The sequence below is a fragment of the Lissotriton vulgaris genome, chromosome 8 (assembly GCF_964263255.1).
Source record: "Lissotriton vulgaris chromosome 8, aLisVul1.2, whole genome shotgun sequence".
Classification (NCBI taxonomy): domain Eukaryota; kingdom Metazoa; phylum Chordata; class Amphibia; order Caudata; family Salamandridae; genus Lissotriton; species Lissotriton vulgaris.
Window position 1 is genome coordinate 162504327 of NC_141696.1, and position 24382 is coordinate 162528708.

Here is a 24382-nt window from a genome sequence, read left to right on the forward strand (position 1 = left end):
CCGTTCTCCATCAGGAAGTTAGGGCCCTCTTGGCCAAGGGGGCTATCGAGTGAGTTCCTGCCCCAGAAGGTGGTTCTGGCGGTTAATCCCACTACTTTCTGGAGCCCAAGAAGGACAAAGGCCTGTGTCCTATCTTGGATCCCAGGAACGTCAACTGCTTCCTCCGGATGGAGAAGTTTCAAATGTTGACTTTGGCTCAAGTCTTGTCTGCCCTCAACCCTGGAGACTGGATGGTAGCGTTGGACTTGCTAAAAGCCTATTTCCACATCCTACGGTTCAAGGTAGGCCACGAGCACTCTCAGTTTTCCGTACTCCCCTTCGGCCTTACCAGCACCCCTCGGGTGTTCACAAAAGTGATGGCGAGGTTCGCAGCACATCTGCGCAGATCAAGGGTTCCAGTCTTCCCTTATCTCGACTGGCTGTTGAAGGCGGGTTCGCCCCAGGCTGTTGTTTCCCACCTCCAGACTACGGTGGACCTCCTGCATTCGCTGGGGTTCACTAACAATGTGCGGAAGTTGCACCGGATTCCCTCTCAGAAGCTCCTTTTCATCGAAGCGGTTCTGGACACAGCACAGTTTCGGGCCTATCCTCCCAAGCAGTGAGTCGGAGTTATTTCGGCTATGATACCGACGTTTCAGCCCCTATCCCGGGTTTCGGTCAGAATGACCCTCAGGCTGCTGGGTCTCATGGCCTCCTGCATCCTGCTGGTGGATCATGCCTGGTGGCCTATGTGGGCTCTGCAGTAGGACCTGTAGTTTCAGTGGGCACAGCATCAAGGGAATCTTTCCGATTGCGTCCAGATCTCGTTGGGCACTGCACACCAATTACAGTGGTGGCTCACAAACGGGGATTGGGTCAATGGCAGATCTCTGTCCCTTCCCCAACCAGAGTTTACAGTGGTGACAGATGCATCACTTCTGTGGTGGGGCGGCCACATGGGAGAGGCGGAGGTCAGAGGCCTCTGGTCTCCGACGATGTCCGGGCTCCACATCAACCTTCTGGAGCTCTGGGCGATTCGTCTTGCACTGAAGGCATTCCTTCCCTCTGTCTGGGGAAGATTAATGCAGTTGTTCACAAACAACACCACCGCCATGTGGTACTGCAACAAACGGCTGGGTGGGGTCGTGGACCCTATGTCAAGAGGCTCTCCGCCTTTGGACATGGCTGGAACATCAGGGAATGTCTCTGGTGGTTCAACACCTGGCAGGTTCTCTGAACACCAGGGCGGACGAACTCAGACACAGGTGCATGAGGGATTACGAATTGCGTCTCAACTCGGATGTGGTGCAAGGCATCTTTCAGCAGTGGGGAGAGCCTTGATTAGATCTATTCGCCACCGAAGAGAACGCGCAATATCAGCAGTTCTGCGTGTTAGAATTTGCAAGGCGGCACTCGCTCAGTGACGCTTTTCATCGCAAGTGGAGTTGCGGTCTTCTATACGCCTTCCTACCTATACCACTTCTGCTCAAAGTGCAGAAGAAGATCAGGTGTGTCTGGGCCCAAGTCATTCTTGTGGCTCCGGATTGGGCACAACGAGCCTGGTATCCCCAGCTCTTACACATTGCCATCGGTCCTCCGATCAGACTGCCTCTTCAGGAGGATCTTCTGTTGCAGCAGCATGGGGCGGTCCTGCTCCCGAACCTATCCAGCCTCCACCTCCTTGCATGGAGATTGAGCGGCGACAGTTGACAGCTTTTGACCTTCCTCCTGCAGTCTGTAATGTTATCTTGGCAGCCAGGCGTACCTCCACTAAAACAGTATACACCTGTAGATGGAATACATTTGTGGCATGATGCACAGCAAAGGCTGTGGATCCCCTTTCTGCTCCTCTTTGAGGTTCTTTTGTTCCTCCTTTCTTTGGCCCAGCAGGGCTCGGCTCTGGGCACCCTTAAGGGCTATCTATCTATCGGCTATTACAGCCTTTCTGCGGCTTCCTGATCAGCCTTCTCTTTTCGAGTCCCCTATTGGAAATAGATGTTCGAGGCATGAACTGCAAATTCCACACTATGCATAGATGGCTACCTAGTGTGGGGCCCGGATGTTTGCAGTTTGTTTTGTTGTAGAAAAGTCTTTCGGAGTCACGGGATAGGTGACTCCTCCTTAGGATGATACTGCGCATGGGCATCGGCTCCATCCCCAGATTATTTTTTTCCGCCACCAGGCTCGGATGTGTTTCTAGCGCTCCGTGTTGGAACCGATTTCCTTCGGCGCGCAATCCTCACCAAACTACAAAACGTAGTTTCGAACACTTTCCAGTCGACGCTAATCTTCAAACATGGAGGATCTCGATTCCAGTCGTCGTCGACGGCCTTTGGGCCTACCTAGGCCTCAACTCCAGCTCATGGAAAGGACGCCCTTTAAGAAGTGTCCTCAATGTGGGTAGAAGTTTCCCCACACCGACCTGCATAAGGTGTGTAACCTCTGTCTCTCTCCGTAGCACGAGGCGAAAGACTGTTCAGCTTATGCCTCTTTCCGCTCCAAAAAGACTATCTGGGACCAAAGAGCGAGGAGAACAATGGCTCAAAGATCTTCAGCTCTGATTCCGGATGACATCTTTGAGGAAGGCGTCAATGTCCCAGAACAGCACGATGTCGACAGCAGCTCCGAGGCAGAAGATTCTGATGTCGAAGACATCACTCCAGCACATCGGGTCGTAAGTAAAACAGTCAACACCGACCCCTCCTCGACACAGAAGGCCCCGGTCACACCCTGGCCCTGAAACTCGGGTGCACACCGGCAAACTGAATCTACTGCCCCACCTTCGGGCCCGGCTAAGAAGCTAACCAATCCTTCAGGCGACTAGAGCTCGAGTCGACCTTCACACGGTGCCGGCACGCACACACCGGCACTGAGAAAAACAACAGCCTTGAAAGCCAAGCCATTGGCGCCAAAGCACAACACTACTCCTTCGGCACCGAAACCCAGACTGGAACCAAGGAAGCCCGCTTCGGATTCCAAGACCCCACCGGAACCGAAAAAATCATCGGATCCGAAAACCGTGCCAGAACCGAAAAAACACTCGGAACCGAAAAAAGCTTCGGAGCCGAAAAAGAGGGCTGCCTCCCCAGTGAAAGACATTGCCAAGAAACCAAAACTGGCTATCTCGGTGCACAAGACTCCCTCCGCACCTAAAGATCAACCCCCTGCTGTGGATTTATCCTGCCCAGACCCTGCTCATAAGACTCTGGCGAAGGACCCAGACACTGGACACTTAGTTTTGGCTCCAAAAAAGCGCCCACTGGACACACCAGCTCCAGCTCCGCATTCAAAGAAGGACATGGCTACCTCTCCCTTAAGACCGCCTTCCCCTTCTCCCTTGCCTGTGCCATCACCACCACAGCATTCTCCAGCATCCCCTATCACACCACACAGGGATGATAGCTCTGACGATATGGGGGGTAACACACCTGATCCAACAACGCCCACAGGATCCCCAGACCCGTGGGACAATTATACCACCCCAGATGTCCCAAATGTCCCTCAGGCCTTCCCCACCAGAAGACACAATAGGGTTTAATGGATGAATTCACAGGGCTGCACATTGTCATGGGGTGGATATTTATACAGACCCTGTTGAGGAAGACTTCCTGATGGATACATTCGATAATGCACAAAGGTCTTCATCCATCTTGCCCATGCTCAAAGGAGTGATCAAGCATGCTCCTGAAGTCTTCAAAGACCCAGTCAGAACTCGGGTCATTAACCCTCGGATCGAGAAAAAATATAAAGCTGCCCTATCAGACCCAGCATATATTAAAGGCCCAGTACCACTAGACTCACTTGTAGTTTCCAACGCATGCAAGAGAGCAAACTCACAAACATCCGGTGAGGCTGCACCATCAGACAAAGAGTCTAAGCTACTTGACACACCAGGCAAAAGAACAGCGTCCCAAGCACCAAACATGTGGCGTATCGCCAATGCACAGGCACTGTTAGCCAGATATGACAGGGCACATTACGATGAGCTAGAGTCACTTATGAGACACCTCCCTGACAAGTACAAGGATAGACCTTTTGCTTGAAGCGTGTCTACACCTACCCTTGGGCACTGCTGATTCTTTGTGTTTGCTGCTGCCGGGTGCTGGGCTCCTGACGCCGTTTGTGATCCCCGTTGACGGCGCCTCACACCATCTTGGCTGCCGAGGGGAGGAACTACGGTTCCCAGCATCCCTAGCGGCCGGATACCACCGCCACTTCCTGTCCCGCGCACCAGGAGGTGCTCAAAAGCGAGGAGCTCCCTCGGGGGAGCGGGGACCTTTTGCTTGAAGCGTGTCTACACCTACCCTTGGGCACTGCTGATTCTTTGTGTTTGCTGCTGCCGGGTGCTGGGCTCCTGACGCCGTTTGTGATCCCCGTTGACGGCGCCTCACACCATCTTGGCTGCCGAGGGGAGGAACTACGGTTCCCAGCATCCCTAGCGGCCGGATACCACCGCCACTTCCTGTCCCGCGCACCAGGAGGTGCTCAAAAGCGAGGAGCTCCCTCGGGGGAGCGGGGACCTTTTGCTTGAAGCGTGTCTACACCTACCCTTGGGCACTGCTGATTCTTTGTGTTTGCTGCTGCCGGGTGCTGGGCTCCTGACGCCGTTTGTGATCCCCGTTGACGGCGCCTCACACCATCTTGGCTGCCGAGGGGAGGAACTACGGTTCCCAGCATCCCTAGCGGCCGGATACCACCGCCACTTCCTGTCCCGCGCACCAGGAGGTGCTCAAAAGCGAGGAGCTACCTCCGCGTCGCGGACGCGCGCGGACGGCGCCGGGCGGAGCCCGGGCAGAGGGCGGGCCGTCTGTGGCCGTCCGTGGACGACTGTGGTCGGGCGGGCCACCCCCCTAAGAACACCTCAACCGTAAGTGTCATACTCAAGCACAAACATGGGTGATCCCACTACTGTAAACACCCACATCGATATTTCCTCCCAGGATGCTGATACCTCTGCCTCAGTCTCCCTTATCACATCTTTTGAAACACTAATTGAAACTGCTTTCAATGAAATTGTAGAGACGGAGAGGAGGTTCTCAATGGGCTCTTATATTACCAACAACATATCGAGTGCCCCTGGAAACATCCATATTACCCCCGAGATCACAGTGGTCAAGCCACCACTTCCACCTGTAGCTGTGCCTACTGTGTTGGAAGATGAAAACACTGTCACATACATAGCTACAGATTCTGCCCTCTTAAGAACTGCGGCTGTTAGCCAACTGGCACCTCTGTCTAAAGAAACCATCCCCATTTGCACACCTGTTTCCCATGGGGATGTCATCACCCTGGATGTTACGGAGCCCTGCAGTAACAAACCAGGAAGGGGAAAAAGGAAAAGAGGTATCATTAAGCAAAGTGATAATAAAAGAAAACAACCCTCACTAAACAAGAGTCAACCTACTCCCCAAAGCCTATGGAACAAACAAAAATCTTTGGGGGTGGCAACTGTACCCATGGAGGAAAAAGACTCAGTGGATATAGATAGCACTTCTTTTTCGCCCATAACTCACCCTGGTGGGAACTGTAATACTGTTTGGACCCAAACAACACTGATGGGAGACAATTATAATTTTTCCAAACAGAACGGAAACCTTATCGAAACTATAGTAGACACTATTTTTAACCGAGTGGAGAAACTTATGATCAATCAATTTAATAATGTTTTTAAAAGATTGGACAGATTAGACAACCTGGTCAAAAACGTTGAAGCCAAAAGGAAGGGGTCTATTAGTCTGGACCAAATTAGAGCCGACCGTCTTTTAAAGGACCTTGAATCCTTAAGCAACACTCTTCCACCCAAAACACAGGCTGCTTGCATTACATTGAATAAGGGAATGAAAAATCTGGAATCGTTATCATCATCGCCCATTACACAACCTCTAATCCAACCGCGAACTGTTAATTCAGGGGTTAAGTGTGCAAAATCTAGTACAGCTGCCAAAACCATCCCTACCCCTGCACCAAGGAAATCTACTCCTTTGGCCGCCACTACTAATAAAAGCGTAACCACCAAGGACGACCGCCCTACCCAACCTATTAATGCAACAACATCAGCTGCAAACGATAACATAGGTTCTACCCAAGTAAGGCCAAATAAGCCCCGCAAAAATGAAGGGCCGGCGCGTCCTCTACACTTACCACCGGACGCCTGCCCGTTTGTTCTGATTTTGGCGGGAGTACCAGTGCTGAGGGAGGATCAGGGGGAAACCTGGGTTCAACTACGAAACAAATGTATAGACTGGCTAACTAAACACAAAGGGGTCGGATATGACATATCAAGAGAAATAATATCAGCCCGTAGGGTGCCTTGGATTGGACCACTACCTAAAGACAAGGACGGAGATTGCATAGTTCTTAATTTCAAAAATCCTGGAACTGTAAGGCATTTGCTTAATATAAGTGGTAACTGCTCAACCATTCCCACGGTCGCAACCATGCTACCTTTAAGCTATTTTTACAGACAGCCACCTATGCAATTCCAACCGCCATTCATGCATTTCTACCCTCCACCTAGGTACCCTCAGCCACCAGCTATGCATTTCCAGCCAGTTGCTTTCCCTTTTAATACATTCAATAGATTTGCACCCTTGTCAGGTTTGGACATGTTGGATTGACCCCCTCTAATTAAGCCAGCCAACTCAGTTGTCTCCTTATCATCTGTTACCAACGGAAACCAGGTAGATTTAAATTCCCTGATAGGGACTCCTGGAAGAGGCCAATCTATGAATCATAAGTCCTCGGATTTTGTATTTTCTGTTGTGAGTTGGAATATAGCGGGTCTTAATTCCAAATTGAAAATCAAAGAATGGCTTGACTGGGTGAATACTAATTGTGACTTATTGTTGCTCCAGGAAACTTGGTGTTTAACTGACCCCACAATGGAGGGCTTCTGCTGTTATAACTCAAAGGCCTTAGCCTCATCCATGGGACGGCCAAGCGGGGGGCTATCTATTTGGTCCAAGATAAAACCGGGGGTACAAACCAAATTGATCCCTACACCAGGCAAATGTTTTATGGCTGTAAAATACATTAATAGGATGATTTTATGTATAATTAACTTTTATAATAATGATTTTGTTAACCATCCCAACGGAAACTTTTTGTCTTTGTTTAGCTTTATTGATGATATCGTTGAAGGTTTGAAGTATGGTCATTACGATGGTATCTGCATAGGGGGAGATTTTAATGCTCATATGTATCGCACCAGTGCTCCATGTCAAAATGGCGAGGAATTGAAGAATATACTAGCCTCACGTGACCTAGTGAACGCTATGGAAATCGCTGGAACTAGTGCTGAAACTAAATTTGCTCCCACCTATATAGGCCAAGGCTGCGCCTCCACGATTGATTATATATTTCTCTGTCCATCTCTGTGTAATATAATTCGAAAAGCTGAGGTTATTTGTAGCACATACAGTGACCACTATCCACTTAGAATACATCTAGACCATCCTCAGACAAGAAAGGCTGCATCAAAGGCTGAGAGTGGGCCACAAAATTTGGTATTGTCTACTGATAGACTTAGACTAATATGGAAAGGGGCGGATAACAAAGCTATTCTAGCCAAGGTAATCAGAAAGCATCCAATGTTAATAGACATCTGTCTGTCTCTTGAGAGTACTGATGAAGTATTGATTGGGGCATTTGGCAATATCTGTGGGGCAGTGAGAAGGGAATCCTCCAAACCATCTAGGCCCAATACAGATCACAGCCCACGCTGGTTTGATTCCGCGTGTTCTAAAGCCAATAGGGAACTGAGGGCGGCATTACAACTAAAGCCTAGGGATTCCAACCTAGTGAGAGACTTAAGAGCTAAATATAAACGCGCCCTACGGACAAGAACTGAGGCTCTAGTGGTTGATCATTGGGAGTCACTAACGCGGACTGTCTCATTAAAAGACACCGCGGGGTTCTGGAGAGAAGTCAAATCACTCAGGTCCCTTGGTTCTAACATCCGACCAATTAACTGTAACATAAATGGAGAGGACTGGGAGGAGCACTTCTCCAAAATTTATAACACAGCTGCCCCTAGCATAGATCCTATATTGTCCTTAAATAATGCTGATCAATTGAACTTCGCAATATCTGAGGTGGAGGATGCAATTTCTGACAGCGCCAGCAATAAAGCCCCTGGCCCTGATGGTCTATCTATTGACCAGATCAAATCGGAAACTAATTTCTGGGCCCCCCTATTATGTAACTTATTTAATCACTTGACCGACAGCTCCATCCCCGAAACCTGGTCGAACAGCGTTATCGTACCAATATTTAAGAAAGGTGACAGGGCCGATCCGGCCTGTTACCGTCCGATCTCGCTGATCGACAATACATTAAAAGTCCTTGGTAGGGTACTATTTAAGAGAATAAGGGATTGGGCCGAGGACAATAATGTGTTACACTGCAGCCAATTGGGGTTTAGAAGTCACGTGGGTACGGTTGAGCAGTGTCTCAACCTGAACCTAATCATGGCCAAATATATTATTGTCAAAAAGTCCCCACTTTATTTAGGTTTTATGGATCTGAGTTCCGCTTTTGATTTCGTTAACCGTTCTAGGTTATGGTCAAAATTGCTGGAATATGGTTTAGACGATTCATTAGTATATTTTCTTTCATATTTACACAGGGATCTTAAGGCAAAAGTACGCATCAACAATGAAGGTGAATTATCTGGTGACATTTCCATCCAAAGAGGAGTTCGGCAGGGCTGTGTACTCGCCCCTCTACTTTTTATTTTATATATTAATGGACTGAGCCCTGCCCTGAGCAAGAACACCAAGGATGTTCCAATTATTAATGGTTCCCCTATCACTACCTTACTTTATGCGGATGACGCTGTATTGATGGGGCGTACCCCAAATGCGTTGCGCTCATTAATCAGAGGGTTTGTTGTTTTTATGTCTGACTTAGGTTTAAATACCAATTTTAAAAAATCATTTATCATGAATTGTGGTTTAAAAAGATACAACATTCTTTCAATTAAAAGTGGTGAAAATGAATTAAAATGCACAAGCACTTTCCCCTATTTAGGGTTATTATTCTCCAATACTGGCTCGTGGCAACATCACACCGCTCACGCAAGAAATAAGATTGGCAAATCAATCAACTCAATCTTATCTCTTCGCCAACCGAGAACGGCTGATGTGATCACCCCCTTGCTAAATATTTATCGTACCCAATGTCTGCCAACTGGGACGTATGGATCCGAAGTGTGGGGTTATTGTAATAGTCTGCCCCTGCAGCTAGAGGAAAATAGATTTTGCAGGAAGGTATTGGGTGGCATTCCTTGCACGCCCATCTTCATCTGTCACCAAGAACTTAAGTTGCCATATATAGCTGATTTTATAAGGTCAAGGCCAACGCTTTTTTGGTTAAAAACATGGGCAAATCCAGCGGCATCCTTGACCCGTAACATAATTTTAGATTGTTTATCCCATGAACGATCCAACCTCATACCTTGGCTAAACGCGGTCAAGAATAGCCTAATTAGTGTTGGACATGGTTCCCTGTTTAGCTCGCCAAACACCATTGTGCCCGCCCATAAGAATATTGTAAAACGGGCATTGTATGAGTCATACAAAGAGGAACGCATGAGAATTGAATTAATGAAACCAGCTATTATCAAATATCTTCCACTAACTGTGACTAGTAATGCTGTTTTAAATGAACTTTACAAACCCTGTAGATATCTGTCTCTACCGATAGGAAGATGGAACCGGAGCCTCTTATTTAGGTTCCGTGATGGAAGTATTGTAAACTTACTGAGCTTTCCACTCGGCTATAATAAGAATCTAGAAGAGCTTGAATGCCCGTGTTCTGTCGGTGGGAAGCAAAGTTTACTGCATTATTTTATCTTTTGTGGCCACTATAAATTGTACATCCGTCACTACCTATTGCCAATTTTCAGAAAATACAATCTAAGAGACTTTAAATTGGCATTGAAATTCTTGCAAATGCTACCAACCGATGATGTTATATTCACCATAAGCTGCTTCATAAAAGCCTGTGTAAAATCGAGGGCAAGTATGGAACATGCATAACGATCTTCGGATGTATAACGCACTTTAAACTCTAAATATAAATTGTATAGAGATTTTATTACCTGCATGGAAACATTGTTACCAGTATTATCTAAACAGAAATTTACGAATGTTTTTCTAAACTGTTTATGATACCATTTCATGTAATATGCACTTTATGTCATTTATGCTGCTCATGTCTGTTTGGGATGTATTTTAACAATTTCTATTTTTTAACTTTTGTATATGTTTTTATGTATTTTAAAAAGATTCATCCTGTATGTACTTTTATGGATTTTTCAGAATCCGAATAAAGATCATTTCATTCATTCATACAAGGATAGAGCAGACTAGCTCATCCAGGAGGGAAAGAAAATCACAAACGCCTCTATTCAGTTTGCCCTTGATGCAGCGGACACGGCCGTTAGGGCAGTTAACACCAGCGTCCTGCTATGCAGACATGCCTGGCTGCGCATATCAGGGTTGAAACCCGAGGTACAAAGTGCCATTCTTAACCAACCCTTTGACGAACAACACCTATTTGGACCCGAGGTAGATGTATCATTAGAGAAAATGAAGAAAGATGCAATCTGAAAGAAACACGTTAGTGTTAGATTCCTTACCTTAGAATATCCCCAGGCGTCAGTCTGGATCCGGAAACTTTTGCGTAGCAGTACCCCTGCGTGTCGGTAGGCGTCGTCTGCAGGCGTCCCCTGCGGCTCCGCGTCCGTCGTTGGCGTCGTGCGCCGTGATGACGTCGCTGGAGTATATAGATGCCGCCTCCGCGCGCTGACGTCAGTTCTTCTTTTTTCCGCGCCAGTAAGCGCAGATCCGAAGAGCAGTACTCCGGTCTTTTGACCAACTTTGTTTAACTTCTAATCTCTTTTTGGTGCCTGGTAGGATGCCCGGTTTCAAGAATTGTGACTGTTGTGACCGCACGATGTCGGTCACGGACCATCACCGACTCTGTCTCCGGTGCCTGGGCCCCGACCACGACGTGGACGCCTGCGTCGACTGCCGGGCTCTCACTAGCAAGGCTAGACGGGAGCGGTCCCGCAAGCTGCTTGAGCTCCGGGTGTCGGCCCCGCGTCGGGAGCGGTCCCGGTCCGGCCGGAGGTCCAGGGAGCGTTCGGGGGAGCGGTCGCGGAGCCGCGCCGAGCGCTCCGGAAGTCGTCACCACTCGTCGGGCTCTTCAGGTAAGAAACACAAGAAGTCGGGGCGACGTCATCGTACCCCCGACTCCCGCGCGACGCGGCCGGGGGTTCGGGTGACCCCAACCCCGCGGCTCCGCGAGAGTCACCGGCGAGGCCTGCTCCATACCCTCCGGTCCCTGGGCAAGGTGCGACGCCTGAGGAGATTGAGGCGTTCCTCATGGCCATGAGGTCGCTCACTTCCCCGACGGGGCTTCCGGCGCCTTCGGGCCCGGTGAACCCGTCTGGGGGCCCTGGCGGCTCGGGTGTCCCTGGCTCGACGCCATCGGGTGCTCCGGGCCCGGTGCCGCCGACGGCGCCGCTAGGGCCTTCAGGGTCGACGCCGGGTGGTCTGCCCGCCGCCCCGGCGCCGATCCCATCGGGGTTACCCCCGACGCCGCCCCCGCGCGGCGCCGATTCTCCTGCGCCGGCTCCGGCCGGCGCGTCCCCATTCCTTCCCCGACGCGGAGTCGAACCGACGTCGCTCGACGCCGATGGGGCCTGTGAACCCCGAGGAGCCGGTCTACATCGTTGACTCCGAGTATGGAGATGATGAAGAGTACGGAGAAGGTTGGGAGGGGTCTGAGGACCCTCTGTCACGTGAGTGCCAGTATGACCCGGACTGGACAGGTGATTTGGGGGACGCCAGTGGTCTGGACGACTCTCCTAACCCTGGCTTTGTCTCTCCTCCTTCCGTGGCGTCGGAGGAGGGAGCTGCATATTCAGTGGTGCTGATGAGGGCTGCCAAGGCCTTACACCTTGAGCTCCCCGTCGCGGCCGTGAAGCCTAACATCCTCACCGAGGTCTTCAAACCGCAGTCATGCCCACAGGAGCCACTGCTGCCGTTTAACGAAGCCTTGTCAGACGTTCTGTTGGGCACGTGGTCCAGGCCCGCTTCAGGTTCGCCTGTTGATCGGAACGTGGCCAGACGCCACCGCCCTTGTCCGGACGACCCCAAATTCCTGTCCACCCATCCCACCCCCGAGAGTCTGGTGATCCAGGCCTCTACCTCCCAGAACGCATTCCCGTCGGCCCCGCCCGATCGGGAATCCAAGAGGTATGACCAGTATGGCAAGAAGGTCTTCTCGTCCCTGAGTTTGGGACTGCGGTCTTGCAACACCGCTTGCCTCTTGGGCCGCTACACCCACTCTGTGTGGGATACGGTCGCGGACCTGCTGCCTGAATGCCCCATGGAGGTGAGGGCAAAGCTCGGCAAGGCTGTGGCTGAGGGCCGAGACGCAGCTAAATATTCTATACGGTGTGGTCTTGATACGACCGACTCGCTAGGCAGAGCTATGTCAACGACGGTGGCGATTCGTCGCCGCGCCTGGCTGAGATCCGCCAACTTCTCGGCAGATGTCCAGTCTGCATTGATGGACATGCCGTTCGATGGCTGTCGCCTGTTTGGCGACAAGGCGGACCACGCGCTGGAACGCTTCAAGGACTCCAGGGTCACGGCCAAGTCCTTGGGTCTCTCGACCCAGCGCCAGCAGACGGGTTCGTTTCGCTCCTTTCGTGGCCAAGGAAGGGGCGTCCCCACACGTGCTGCCAGCCACGCGCCGCAACAATCCTTTCAACGCGGTGGCGGCCGTGGAAACCGCCGAGGCGGCGGTCGGGGACAGCGGCGGGGTCAGGCCACACCTCCCCCCGCAGCATCTGCCTCAAAGTCCTCCTAGTCCGTGCTTTCGGCCCCATGTGACGCCGGTGGGTGGCAGGGTTCGCCATCACCACGCTCACTGGCGCACAATTACATCGGACAGGTGGGTGCTGCAAATCGTCCGAAGGGGCTACTCCCTCCCCTTCGAGACCACTCCTCCAGCCATGCCACCGCAGAACCACCGTGTGTCGGGGGACCACTTGACGCTTCTGCAGGAGGAAGTTACGGCCCTCTTGGCCAAAGGGGCCATCGAGCGCGTTCCTGGGCCAGAAGTAGGGCGTGGTTGCTATTCCCACTACTTTCTGGTACCCAAGAAGGACAAGGGGGGCCTACGTCCTATCTTGGATCTACGGAACGTCAACGGCTTCCTCCGGAAGGAGAAGTTCAAGATGTTGACATTGGCTCAGGTCTTGGCTGCTCTAGACCCACAAGACTGGATGGTAGCGTTGGACTTGCAGGATGCGTATTTTCACATCCCCGTCCTGCCGGCCCACCGGCGTTACCTGCGGTTCACGGTAGGCCAGGAGCACTTTCAGTTTATCGTGCTCCCCTTCGGCCTTACCAGCGCCCCACGGGTTTTCACAAAGGTGATGGCGGTGGTCGCAGCCCATCTGCGCAGGTTAGGGGTTTCAGTCTTCCCCTACCTAGACGACTGGTTGTTGAAGGCGGGTTCGCCCCAGACAGTCGTCCACCACCTTCAGATGACGGCAGACCTCTTGCACGACCTGGGGTTCTCCATCAATGTGCCGAAATCACACCTGTGTCCCTCTCAAAAGCTCCTTTTCATCGGAGCAGTTCTGGACTCGGCGCAGTTTCGGGTTTATCCTCCGGAACGGCGGGTCCGGGATATACAGGCTTTGATTCCCATCTTTCAGTCGCTATCCCGGGTTTCGGTCAGGTTGACGCTGCGGCTGCTGGGGCTGATGGCCTCCTGCATCCTTCTGGTGCATCACGCCCGGTGGCGGATGCGGGCTCTGCAGTGGGACCTGAAGTTTCAGTGGGCCCAGCATCAGGGCAACTTGTCCGACCACGTCTTGATCTCGGAGGGCACTGCGAGACAACTGCAGTGGTGGCTTACGGACCGCGATTGGGTCAGAGGCAGATCCCTCTCCCTTCCCCAACCGGAGCACGTTGTCGTGACGGACGCGTCCCTCCAGGGCTGGGGTGGCCACTTGGGAGAGGCAGAGATCAGAGGCATCTGGTCTCCGGCGGAGTCCCGGCTCCATATCAACCTGTTGGAGCTGCGGGCGATTCGTCTAGCACTGAAGGCATTCCTCCCCTTTGTCAACGGGAGTGTGGTGCAGGTGTTCACCGACAACACCACCGCCATGTGGTACTGCAACAAACAGGGCGGAGTGGGGTCGTGGACCCTTTGCCAGGAGGCTCTGCGCCTCTGGCAGTGGCTGGAACGTCAGGGCGTGACCTTGGCGGTTCAACACCTGGCAGGTTCTATGAACGCCAGGGCGGACGAACTCAGCCGTCGGTGCTCGATGGATCACGAATGGCGTCTGAACTCGGACGTGGCGCAATGCCTCTTTCTGCGATGGGGAGAGCCTTGGTTAGATCTATTCGCCACAGAAGAGAACGCGCAATGTCATCAGTTCTGCGCGTTGGAGTTTCCAAGACGGCACTCGCACTGCGACGCCTTTCGGCGCGAGTGGAGTTGCGGTCTGTTATACGCCTTTCCGCCTATACCACTTCTGCCCAGAGTGCTGATCAGGCGCGACCGGGCCCAAGTTATCCTTGTGGCTCCGGACTGGGCTCGAAGGTACTGGTATCCCGAGCTACTCAGCATGTCAGTCGGTCCCCCGATCCGCCTGCCCCTTCAGGAGGACCTTCTGTTGCAGCAGCAGGGGACGGTCCTCCACCCGAACCTGTCCAGTCTCCACCTCCATGCTTGGAGATTGAGCGGCGGCAGTTGAGGCCATTTGACTTGCCTCCTGAAGTCTGTGATGTAATTCTGGCAGCCAGGCGTCCCTCCACAAAGTTGGTATACGCCTGTCGGTGGAACAGATTTGTGGCATGGTGCACAGCAAAGGCTGTGGATCCTCTTTCTGCCCCTCTTTCCGAGGTTCTTCTGTTTCTTCTCTCTCTTGCCCAGCAGCGCTCTGCTCTGGGCACTATCAAGGGCTACCTTTCGGCCCTTTCGGCCTTTCTAAGGCTTCCTGATCAGCCTTCTTTGTTCAAGTCCCCAATTGTAACGAGATTCTTGAAGGGCATCACACACATGTATCCACCTGTTCCGTTTGTGATGCCTCAGTGGGACTTGAACCTGGTTCTAACCTTTTTGATGTGTGCTCCCTTTGAGCCCCTTCATTCTTGTCCTCTCCGTCTCCTGACTTTAAAGACGGCTTTCCTGGTTGCCATCACCTCTGCCAGGAGAGTGAGTGAGCTCCAGGCTCTTTCTGTCCAACCTCCTTTCCTGTCCATTCATCCAGACAAGGTGGTTCTCAGAACTAGACCTTCTTTCCTGCCCAAAGTAGTTTCTGCTTTTCACATCGGGCAGTCCATTACCCTCCCCTCCTTCTTCCCGCCTCCGCATCCTTCGAAGGATGAAGAGCGGCTCCACCGTCTGGACCCAAAACGTGCGCTTTCATTTTATATGGATCGCACACGCCAGTTCCGGGTGGATGACCAACTGTTTGTTGGCTACGTGGGTGCGAAGAAGGGACGGGCGGTGTGTAAACGTACCATCTCTCGGTGGGTCGTTCTGTGCATCAAAGCGTGCTACTCTTTGGCTCGGAAGGAGACCCCTGTTGGGCTGAGGGCCCATTCCACTCGGGCCACGGCGGCTACTACTGCCCTGGGCCGGGGAGTCCCTTTGCAGGACATTTGCCAAGCGGCTACGTGGGCCTCGCTGCACACCTTTGCGAGGCACTACTGCCTGGACAGTCAAGTCCGGAGGGATGGCTTCTTTGGCCGTTCTGTCCTCCAGGACTTTCTGGTGTAGGAATGTATTGGTTTGCAGACCCACCACCGGGGTTGGTATTGCTGGGGTATCTATTCTAAGGTAAGGAATCTAACACTAACGTGTTTCTTTCAGATGAACAAGTTACTTACCTTTGGTAACGATATATCTGTAAGAAACATTAGTTAGTGTTAGATTCCTTACCGAACCCACCCATCCTCCCCGTTCTGCGAACTGATACCTAGGGTTAAGGACATCCCTTTCAGGGCCCTAGTTTCAAATGGCACCAGTGTTGGTTCTCACATGGCTCTGCGTTTTCTGGCGCGGAAAAGCTGTGTACAAAGAACTGACGTCAGCGCGCGGAGGCGGCGTCTATATACTCCAGCGACGTCATCACGGCGCACGACGCCAACGACGGACGCGGAGCCGCAGGGGACGCCTGCAGACGACGCCTACCGACTCGCAGGGGTACTGCTACGCAAAAGTTTCCGGATCCAGACTGACGCCTGGGGATATTCTAAGGTAAGGAATCTAACACTAACTAATGTTTCTTACAGATATATCGTTACCGAAGGTAAGTAACTTGTTCGACACCGCCAAATCTATGGGAGCCCTGAAGTCTCAGGCTCCCAGACGTTCATTTTGTCGCTCAAACTATCAAGGTGTCACCAGGGGATACACTTCAGACACCGCTGCTACCTCGTACAAAGCCCCTACACAGTCTACCTATAGTAAAGGCTACCAAAGGGGTGGGTACAGGGGTAACAATAACAAAGGCAAAAGCAAAAATAACAAATCACGCTCTGCCTCTACCCCTGCCCAATGACTCCCTTCCCCTTCCCCCGCCTCATTCCACTCCTGTCGGGGGAAGACTTCAACAGTACCTGCCAGCCTGGGAAAACATCAGACAGGTGGGTGCTCCAAATAATTCAATCAGGGTATTGTCTGGAACTAACTTCTACTCCCCCAAACATGCCACTCAGGCAATCTCCAATGTCACTGGAAAACTTAGCATTGCTCAGACAGGAGGCAATATCTCTCCTGCAGAAAAATGCAATAGAAATAGTTCCAGAGCATCAGAAAAACAGAGCAGTATATTCCCTATATTTCCTAATACCAAAGAAGGACGGATCTCTAAGACCCATCCTAGTCCTCAGACCTCTAAACCTTTACATACAGTCTGATCATTTTCATATGGTCACACTACAACAGGTCCTCCCATTACTGGTACTAAACGACTTCCTTGTCACTCTAGATCTCAAGGACACCTACTTCCATATTCCCATCCACGCAGCACACAGAAAATATCTCAGATTTGTGCTAGAGGGACAACACTACCAGTTCAAAGTGTTCCCATTCGGGGTCACATCAGCGCCACGGGTGTTTACCAAATGCCTAGCAGTAGTAGCAGCACATCTAAGAAGACAGCACATTCACGTCTTCCCATATCTGGACGACTGGCTTATAAAAGCCAGCTCATACAGACAGTGTGTGCAAAACACTCAAGTTACTATTCAACTGCTTCACAACTTGGGATTCACAGTAAATCACGTTAAATCGCATCTGCACCCCTCGCACATACAACAATATCTTGGCGCTACAGTAAACACCCAATTAACACTAGCTTATCCCTCTCCAGCCAGAATAACAAGTGTACAAAATCTCCTAACAAAATTCAAACCACAACACTCGCTACCAGCTCGAGTGTCTATGCAACTCATAGGAATGATGGCATCTTGCATATCCGTAGTACCTCACGCAAGATTGCAAATGCGTCCACTTCAAGAGATTGCCTTGCACGCCAATGGAATCAGGCTCAAGGTCACTTAACAGACTTAGTGTTGGTAGATGGTCGGACTCATCGTTCTCTGCAATGGTGGAACACCAAAAACGTATCCAAGGACAACCGTTTCTAGTTCCCCAAGTAGTCATGAGAGCGGACGCATCCCTCTCCGGCTGGGGAGCCCATCTACTGTATCACACCATGCAGGGCAGGTGGACACCGCAACAAAAGTTACTCCATATCAATCATTTGGAGTTGCTAGCTGTGTTTCTAGCTCTGAAAGCATTTCAAACCCAAGTGTCAGGCAAAGCTGTCTTAGTCCGCACAGACAATAGGACAGCTATGTACTACATAAACAAACAAGGGGGGGACACAGTCTCTGCCGCTCTCTCAGTTAGCACAGCAGATATGGAGATGGGCTATACCGCTAAAAATCTTCCTCTTAGCCCAACACGTCCCAGGAGTACAAAACACTATCGCAGATCTGCTAAGTCGACAAACACAGCAGATCCACGAGTGGGAACTTCATCCGCAAGTTCTTCATCCGTTCTTCCAAAAGTGGGGACAACATCAGATAGACCTCTGCCACCCACGAAAACGCAAAATGCCCAAACTTTTCCGCCAGATACCCACACCCATTGTCCAAGGGCAATGCGATATGGATGAACTGGTCAAGACTATTTGCGTACGCTTTTCCTCCTCTCCCACTACTTCCGTTAGTGGTGCCATAACTACAACAACATTCCCTGACACTCATTCTAGTTGCTCCAACTTGTGCCAGACAACCATGATACACCACGCTGCTGCAAATGTCTGTCGTGCCACATCAAAAACTAAATCTATCTCCTCGCCTACTGACGCACAACCATGGAGAGATCAGACACCCGGACCCAGCTCAGCTCAACCTAGCGATCTGGCTCCTGAGGTCATAGAGTTTGGTAACCTAAACCTTCCTCCAGAATGCATGAACATCATTGAAGAAGCTAGACTTCCCACTACCAGAGCATGTTATGCTGCTAAGTGGAAACGCTTTGTCATATACTGCCAAAACAACCAAATAGATCCCTTAGAGGTGTCTATGTATTGTATGTATTGGCATTTATATAGCGCACTACTTACCCGTAGGGTCCCAAGGCGCTTCGACCGCTGCGAAACCCTTCCTGGCTTCCCTGAGAGATGGTCCCTTAATGGGTATCTCCAGGGTGAGACCAGGCATCCCCAGCGGTCTGGTGGGGCCGTTAGTGAAGATGAGGCAAGCTAATGCCCAGAGTTGCCGAGTGTGATCGCTGATCAGAGTGGGCACCGAGGCGAGAGAATTATCGAGTCCGCTGACCCTGGTCCAGAAACCTGCCGCGCCGGGAATCGAACCCTGGTCCCGGGCCGTCCTCTGCTCTCGGGTCTGCCGCCTCTAACCAGTGAGCCACACTACTTCACCTATCCAACCTATCCAACACATCCTAGGATATCTATTACACCTTCAAAAATTTAACTTAGCCTATACGTCTATCAGACTGCACCTTGCTGCCATTGCAGCATACTTACAAAACAGACAACATCTGTCTCTTTTTAGAGTACCGACTCAAAAGAATAATTCTTCCCAGAACGCCACCAGCACCAGTGTGGAACCTGAACATTGTTCTCACAAGGTTAATGGGTCCTCCATTTGAACCATTACATAAATGTGAATTGCAATTCCTAACTTGGAAAGTAGCTTTCCTGGTAGCAATCACTTCTCTTAGAAGGGTTAGTGAACTACAAGCATTTACCATTCAAGAACCCTTTTTGCAAATGCATCACAATAAAGTGGTTCTTCTTACTAATCCAAAATTCCTGCCTAAAGTCATTTCACCATTCCATCTAAATCAATCCGTTGAGCTGCCCGTATTCTTCTCGCAGCCTCAAACAGTCGCAGAAAGAGCTCTACACACCTTAGACGTTAAAAGAGCTCTGCTGTACTATATAGAAAGAACACAATCGTTTCGTAAAACAAAACAAATTTTTGTGTCTTTCTCGCCGCCACATAAAGGCAACCCTATATCAAAATCAGGTATCGCCAGGTGGATAGTTAAATGCATACAAATTTGTTACCTAAAAGCAAAACGCACGTTAACAATTCCTCCAAAAGCCCACTCAACAAGAAAGATAGGGGCTTCAATGGCATTCTTAGGGAATATCCCCTTAGATGACGTATGCAGAGCAGCTACATGGCTTACGCCGCACACATTCACAAAGCATTATTGTGTAGATGTGCAAACTAAACAACAAGCCACTGTGGGCCAGGCTGTATTAAAAACACTGTTTCAAACAACTGCAACAGGTACGGGTGGTCGCGCTAGGTGTGGGTACTGCTATACAATCTATGCATAGTGTGTAATCTGCAGCTCATATGCCTCGAACGGAAAATGCTACTTACCAGTATGCATCTGTTCTTGGCATGTAGAGCTGCAGAGTTACACACGCCCACCCGCCTCCCCGGCTACCTTTTATCTGTTCTAGTATTATCTTAATTAGATACAAATCACATGGACATCACAACTTCTTGTACAGCTCCATCACTTCCCTAATGGCGAAAAACAATCTGGGGATGGAGCCGATGCCCATGCGCAGTATCATCCTAAGGAGGAGTCGCCTATCCCGTGAATCCGAAATACTTTTCTAAAACAAAACAAACTGCAAACATCCGGGCCCAACACTAGGTGGCCATCTATGCATAGTGTGTAACTCTGCAGCTCTACATGCCAAGAACAGATGCATACTGGTAAGTAGCATTTTCCTTTTAAGGGCATTACTCATCTCTTTCCTCCTGTTCCTTTCGTGATGCCCCAGTGGGTCTTGAATCTGGTTTGGACATAACTTACGTGCGCTTCTTTCGAGCCACTATATAATTGTCCTTTCAGGCTTTTAACTTTAAAAACTGCTTTTCTGATTGCCATCACCTCTGCTCGCAGGGTGAGTGAACTCCAGGCTGTTCACCTGGACAAGGTTGTTCTGTCGAACTCTGCCTTCCTTTCTCCCCGAAGTGGTTACCTCTTTCCACATTGGCCAGACCATCACTTTGCCCACCTTTTTCCCACCTCCGCATTCTTCACAGAAGGAAGAGAGGCTCCACCGTCTGGATCTAAATCGCACAAAACAATTCCAGGTGGAAGATTAACTCTTTGTTGGCTATGTGGGTGCCAAGAAAGGTCAGGCCATGCAAAAACAGACTGTCTCCCGGTGGGTCGTTCTCTGCATCAACATTTGTTATTCCTTGGCAAAGAAGGAACTTCCGGTAGGACTGTGCGTCCATTCCACCATGGCGATGGCAGCCACTACTGCTTTGGGACATGGAGTCCCCCTCAGTGACATCTGCCAGGCTGGCACGTGGGCGTCCCTGCACATGTTCACTAAACACTACTTCCTGGACAGCCAAGTCTGGAGAGACTGCTTCTTTGGCCGTTCAGTTCTCCAGGACTTTCTGGTGTGAACTTAGTTCGCAGACCCACCTCCAGGGTTGGTTTTGCTGGAGTATCTATCCTAAGGTAAGGAATCTATAACTAATTGTCTCTTTCAGATGAACAAGTTACTTACCTTCGGTAACGATATAGCTGTAAGAGACATATATTAGTTACAGATTACTTACCGCCCGCCCATCCTCCCCGTTCTGCGAACTGACTTCTAGGGTAAGGGACTCCCTTTCAGGGCCCTAGTTTTGTGCATCAGTGGTCAGTATCTTGCATGGCTCTGCGCTTCTGGCGTGGAATGTCATGTAAAGAACCGACGTCTGCGCGCAAGGGTGGCGTCTAAGTAAATTCTGTTATGTCATGCTGGCGATCACAACGCCGACGACGAACGTGGAGTCGGCCGACGCCACCTACCGACGTGCAGGGGTGCAGCTATGAAAACAATTCTCCGGATCCAGTCTGACGCCTGGGGTTAATTCTAGGGTAAGGTATCTATAACTAATGTATGCCTCTTACAGATATATTGTTACCGAAGGTAGGTAACTTGTCCATTAAATAACTTTCTCTGTTTTTACTGCAAAAAATAAATGTTCTGGCCAAGTATTTATGTTCTGTTTTCAACAAACCTTTGTCTATTTTCAAAAAAAGCATTGTTTTACTCCTAATTGCCCCAAAGCAAACATGTAACATGCAACAGTTAAGTTGTATAATATGTTCTTTTTTTTGCTCTCTTGGGATAAATTATGAGGCCAAATGGTTTGAAAAACGGAATCGGAACTCCAATATGTCAATTCCATTTTAAATGTTACCTATTAGCCCATTAGCATGTTGTGTCCGATTCGTTGACCAAATCTATCTGCGAAACCTGAAAAAATAATCCTGGTGTGTACAGATTGTTAGGTTGGACAGGTGCCAGTCTCTGTTCCCAGAGAGGGCTGCTCACAGCGGCAGGTTCAGAGTAACTGGTTTAGTGAGAAGAAGGTTTGCAGAGGACCTAGACAAAGACTGCATCCTAAGACCAGCCAACCCACACTGCACACTCATGGTGTTTGGGGGTTATTGAGCATGTAAAAAAAAAAGAACAAAAGAAATACGCAAATGCACATTATCAATGGCATTGTGCAATGGATTATGTTGATTTGAGGACATGTCCAGGACCTTGCAAAAGTTTAGGGATTGCAGCAAAATTTAAGGCGAGTTAATGCCATTTGAGTCAAGCCATGACATTAATGTCAAGCACTAAGTCATGAAAAGCGTATGGCGGGGGCATGAGTTATGGTTGTGCAGCTGCCCACTGTTAGTGCTTTGTATATATGGGCTTTTGCACTGTGAACTTTACAGTAGTTAAATTATATTTTTTAATGGTTTGTGTGTTGTCTATGCAGATGCATAAAGTGTAATATACTATGTAGTACTTTGTTTAGAGTGAGGAGAGGGCACAACTCCCGAGAGTTGAAGCCTCAAGTGGGTCATGTTGCCCCTCTCCTCCCTCAATAATGGTGATAGATAGCATATTTGATTCTGAACATCTGTATATATGGTTTATTCCACTGAATTTGTACCATGTCTGTGTTCTAACAAAATGTACTTAAACCAAGCCAGTACACAAGGTTAAATAATATAAACTAGGGCAAACACCCACTGAAGAGGGCTTTGAGAATATAAAGAGCATTTATTCACTGTGTAAACAAAGTAATTCTTAAATGTAATCTGTTGCACAGGAAATTATGTTTTTCATCTCAGTTTTGCTTTACTATGGTAATAAACTGGACTTTGACCTCAGCACTGCAGGAATGCCTGAATGCATCAAAATTGGCTGGGTATTGGCCCTGTCAGCTTAGGTGTGGCTTGTCAATTGTGGAGAAGATCGGTGCAAGGATAAAAAAAAAATAAGGCGGTGTAGGGGAAAGTCTTATTTTCCCATTTTAAGCCCCATAGAAATTTTTGTTCACACCTACAGCAAAAAACATTCATGCCAAACTTAGCATGTAAGTTGAGCTTTACTCTGAAATCGTGCTTTCACTGGTTGGGGTAAATCCATTCAGTATTTTTATAGGTATAACCCTTTAAAATAGTTAATGGGTGGACTTGAAAGGGTTGAATATTTTGAATCTCTGCTGTTTAAAATCACAAAAAGGATATTGCAACTCCTGTAAATCACGTTACATTTTTTTGTTTTCCTAAAACAAATGTGATTGATTGTAGAAGGGTTGAGAAAGTTTAGATGCAAACTTTTTATTTCAATAACCACCATTGTGTTGAACAAAAAGGTTCTATTCGTTTTGTGTAGGAACTCATGAGTTTAATTAAATGGGAAAAAGTTGGGAAAAAAAGTTCCCATTAAATAAAAAATTCAGCATGTCCAAGTAGTTCAGCCACAGACTTGTGGGCTTGAGCAAGACAGAATAGAAATCATGTTATATTCTACCTTTTGGAATGTATAGTACTGTATGTGACATAAACCAGCAATCATTGAGAACCTATATTTCGCTACACATTTCCAGTACATAATCTACATACAAGCCACCTGTTATTCATGCTTATTGTGTATCAGGTTTGATGTTTCCCTTTCATATGCTGCAAAGTTGTTTATTCTACCCCATCACTATACAATATGGATTCATTTTAAGAGGACTCTTACAGTGAGGGTTAATGGTTACAGATCACGGTTACCATAGGTGGTGTTGACCTCTGGGTTTGACTGTTTAGGTTTCTGTGCTGCATTTGGACAGTGTGTTTTTCTTTTACATCAGGAATGTAACCCGTAAGCATAATTTTTATTTTAATTCATACATTAGCAAACTCACCTAAACGTTGTGATAGTCATTTGTAACAGACAGCTGGATACTGATGTTGATGGAAGTAATGTGTGCAGCATAAATATCCTCCTTTGTATGCTTTGGAAGGTTCAATGAAATATGTCCTAAGAAAAATTTATACTTTGATTCATATGCACATGATTACATTGTAGGATGATCCCATTACACATCATTCAAAATATTGAAATTTATCGCTTAACAAAGAAATGTTTACATGTTAAGTTTTTTTGTCTTTTTTTTCTGGATCCCAGTCCCTCCAAAGTCAAATTTTCTGGATAATCCTTGGTACCGCACAGTAAACGCCTCCAAAGGTCAGTGAGGTTATCTGTGAAAGCAGAAAATTGCGGTAGATTTTTTTTTCATTTGGCCATAACACATCCAACTGTAAGATCACAAGGTGGTGAAAGAGATGAAGTACAGTGCACGCCTCAGATGCTTTAACACCAAATGTTTCATTTGACAGAGGGGGATCATTTACTCAAGAGACAGAAGCATTGACTCTTAAAGCATGGTTCTCATCAGCGCTGGCCTTCCTCTTCATCATATTGATGTTCTAGGTCAGACATTAGCCATTTATATATTTT

General features: G+C 49.0%; 1 protein-coding gene across 12 annotated transcripts in view; it reads left to right on the forward strand.

Annotated features, from left to right (window-relative positions):
• Positions 1 to 24382, forward strand: part of EMSY (EMSY transcriptional repressor, BRCA2 interacting) — a 339048-nt gene that overhangs the window by 218650 nt on the left and 96016 nt on the right. For 6 of the 12 annotated variants that reach the window (XM_086933870.1, XM_086933871.1, XM_086933878.1 and 3 more), the window contains exon 15: positions 24050 to 24109. The exons of the other annotated variants lie outside the window; for them this stretch is intronic. In XM_086933870.1, coding sequence (XP_086789996.1) covers positions 24050 to 24109 — 60 coding nt within the window. The remainder of the gene's footprint in view (positions 1 to 24049; positions 24110 to 24382) is intronic. 12 annotated transcript variants of the gene reach the window in all.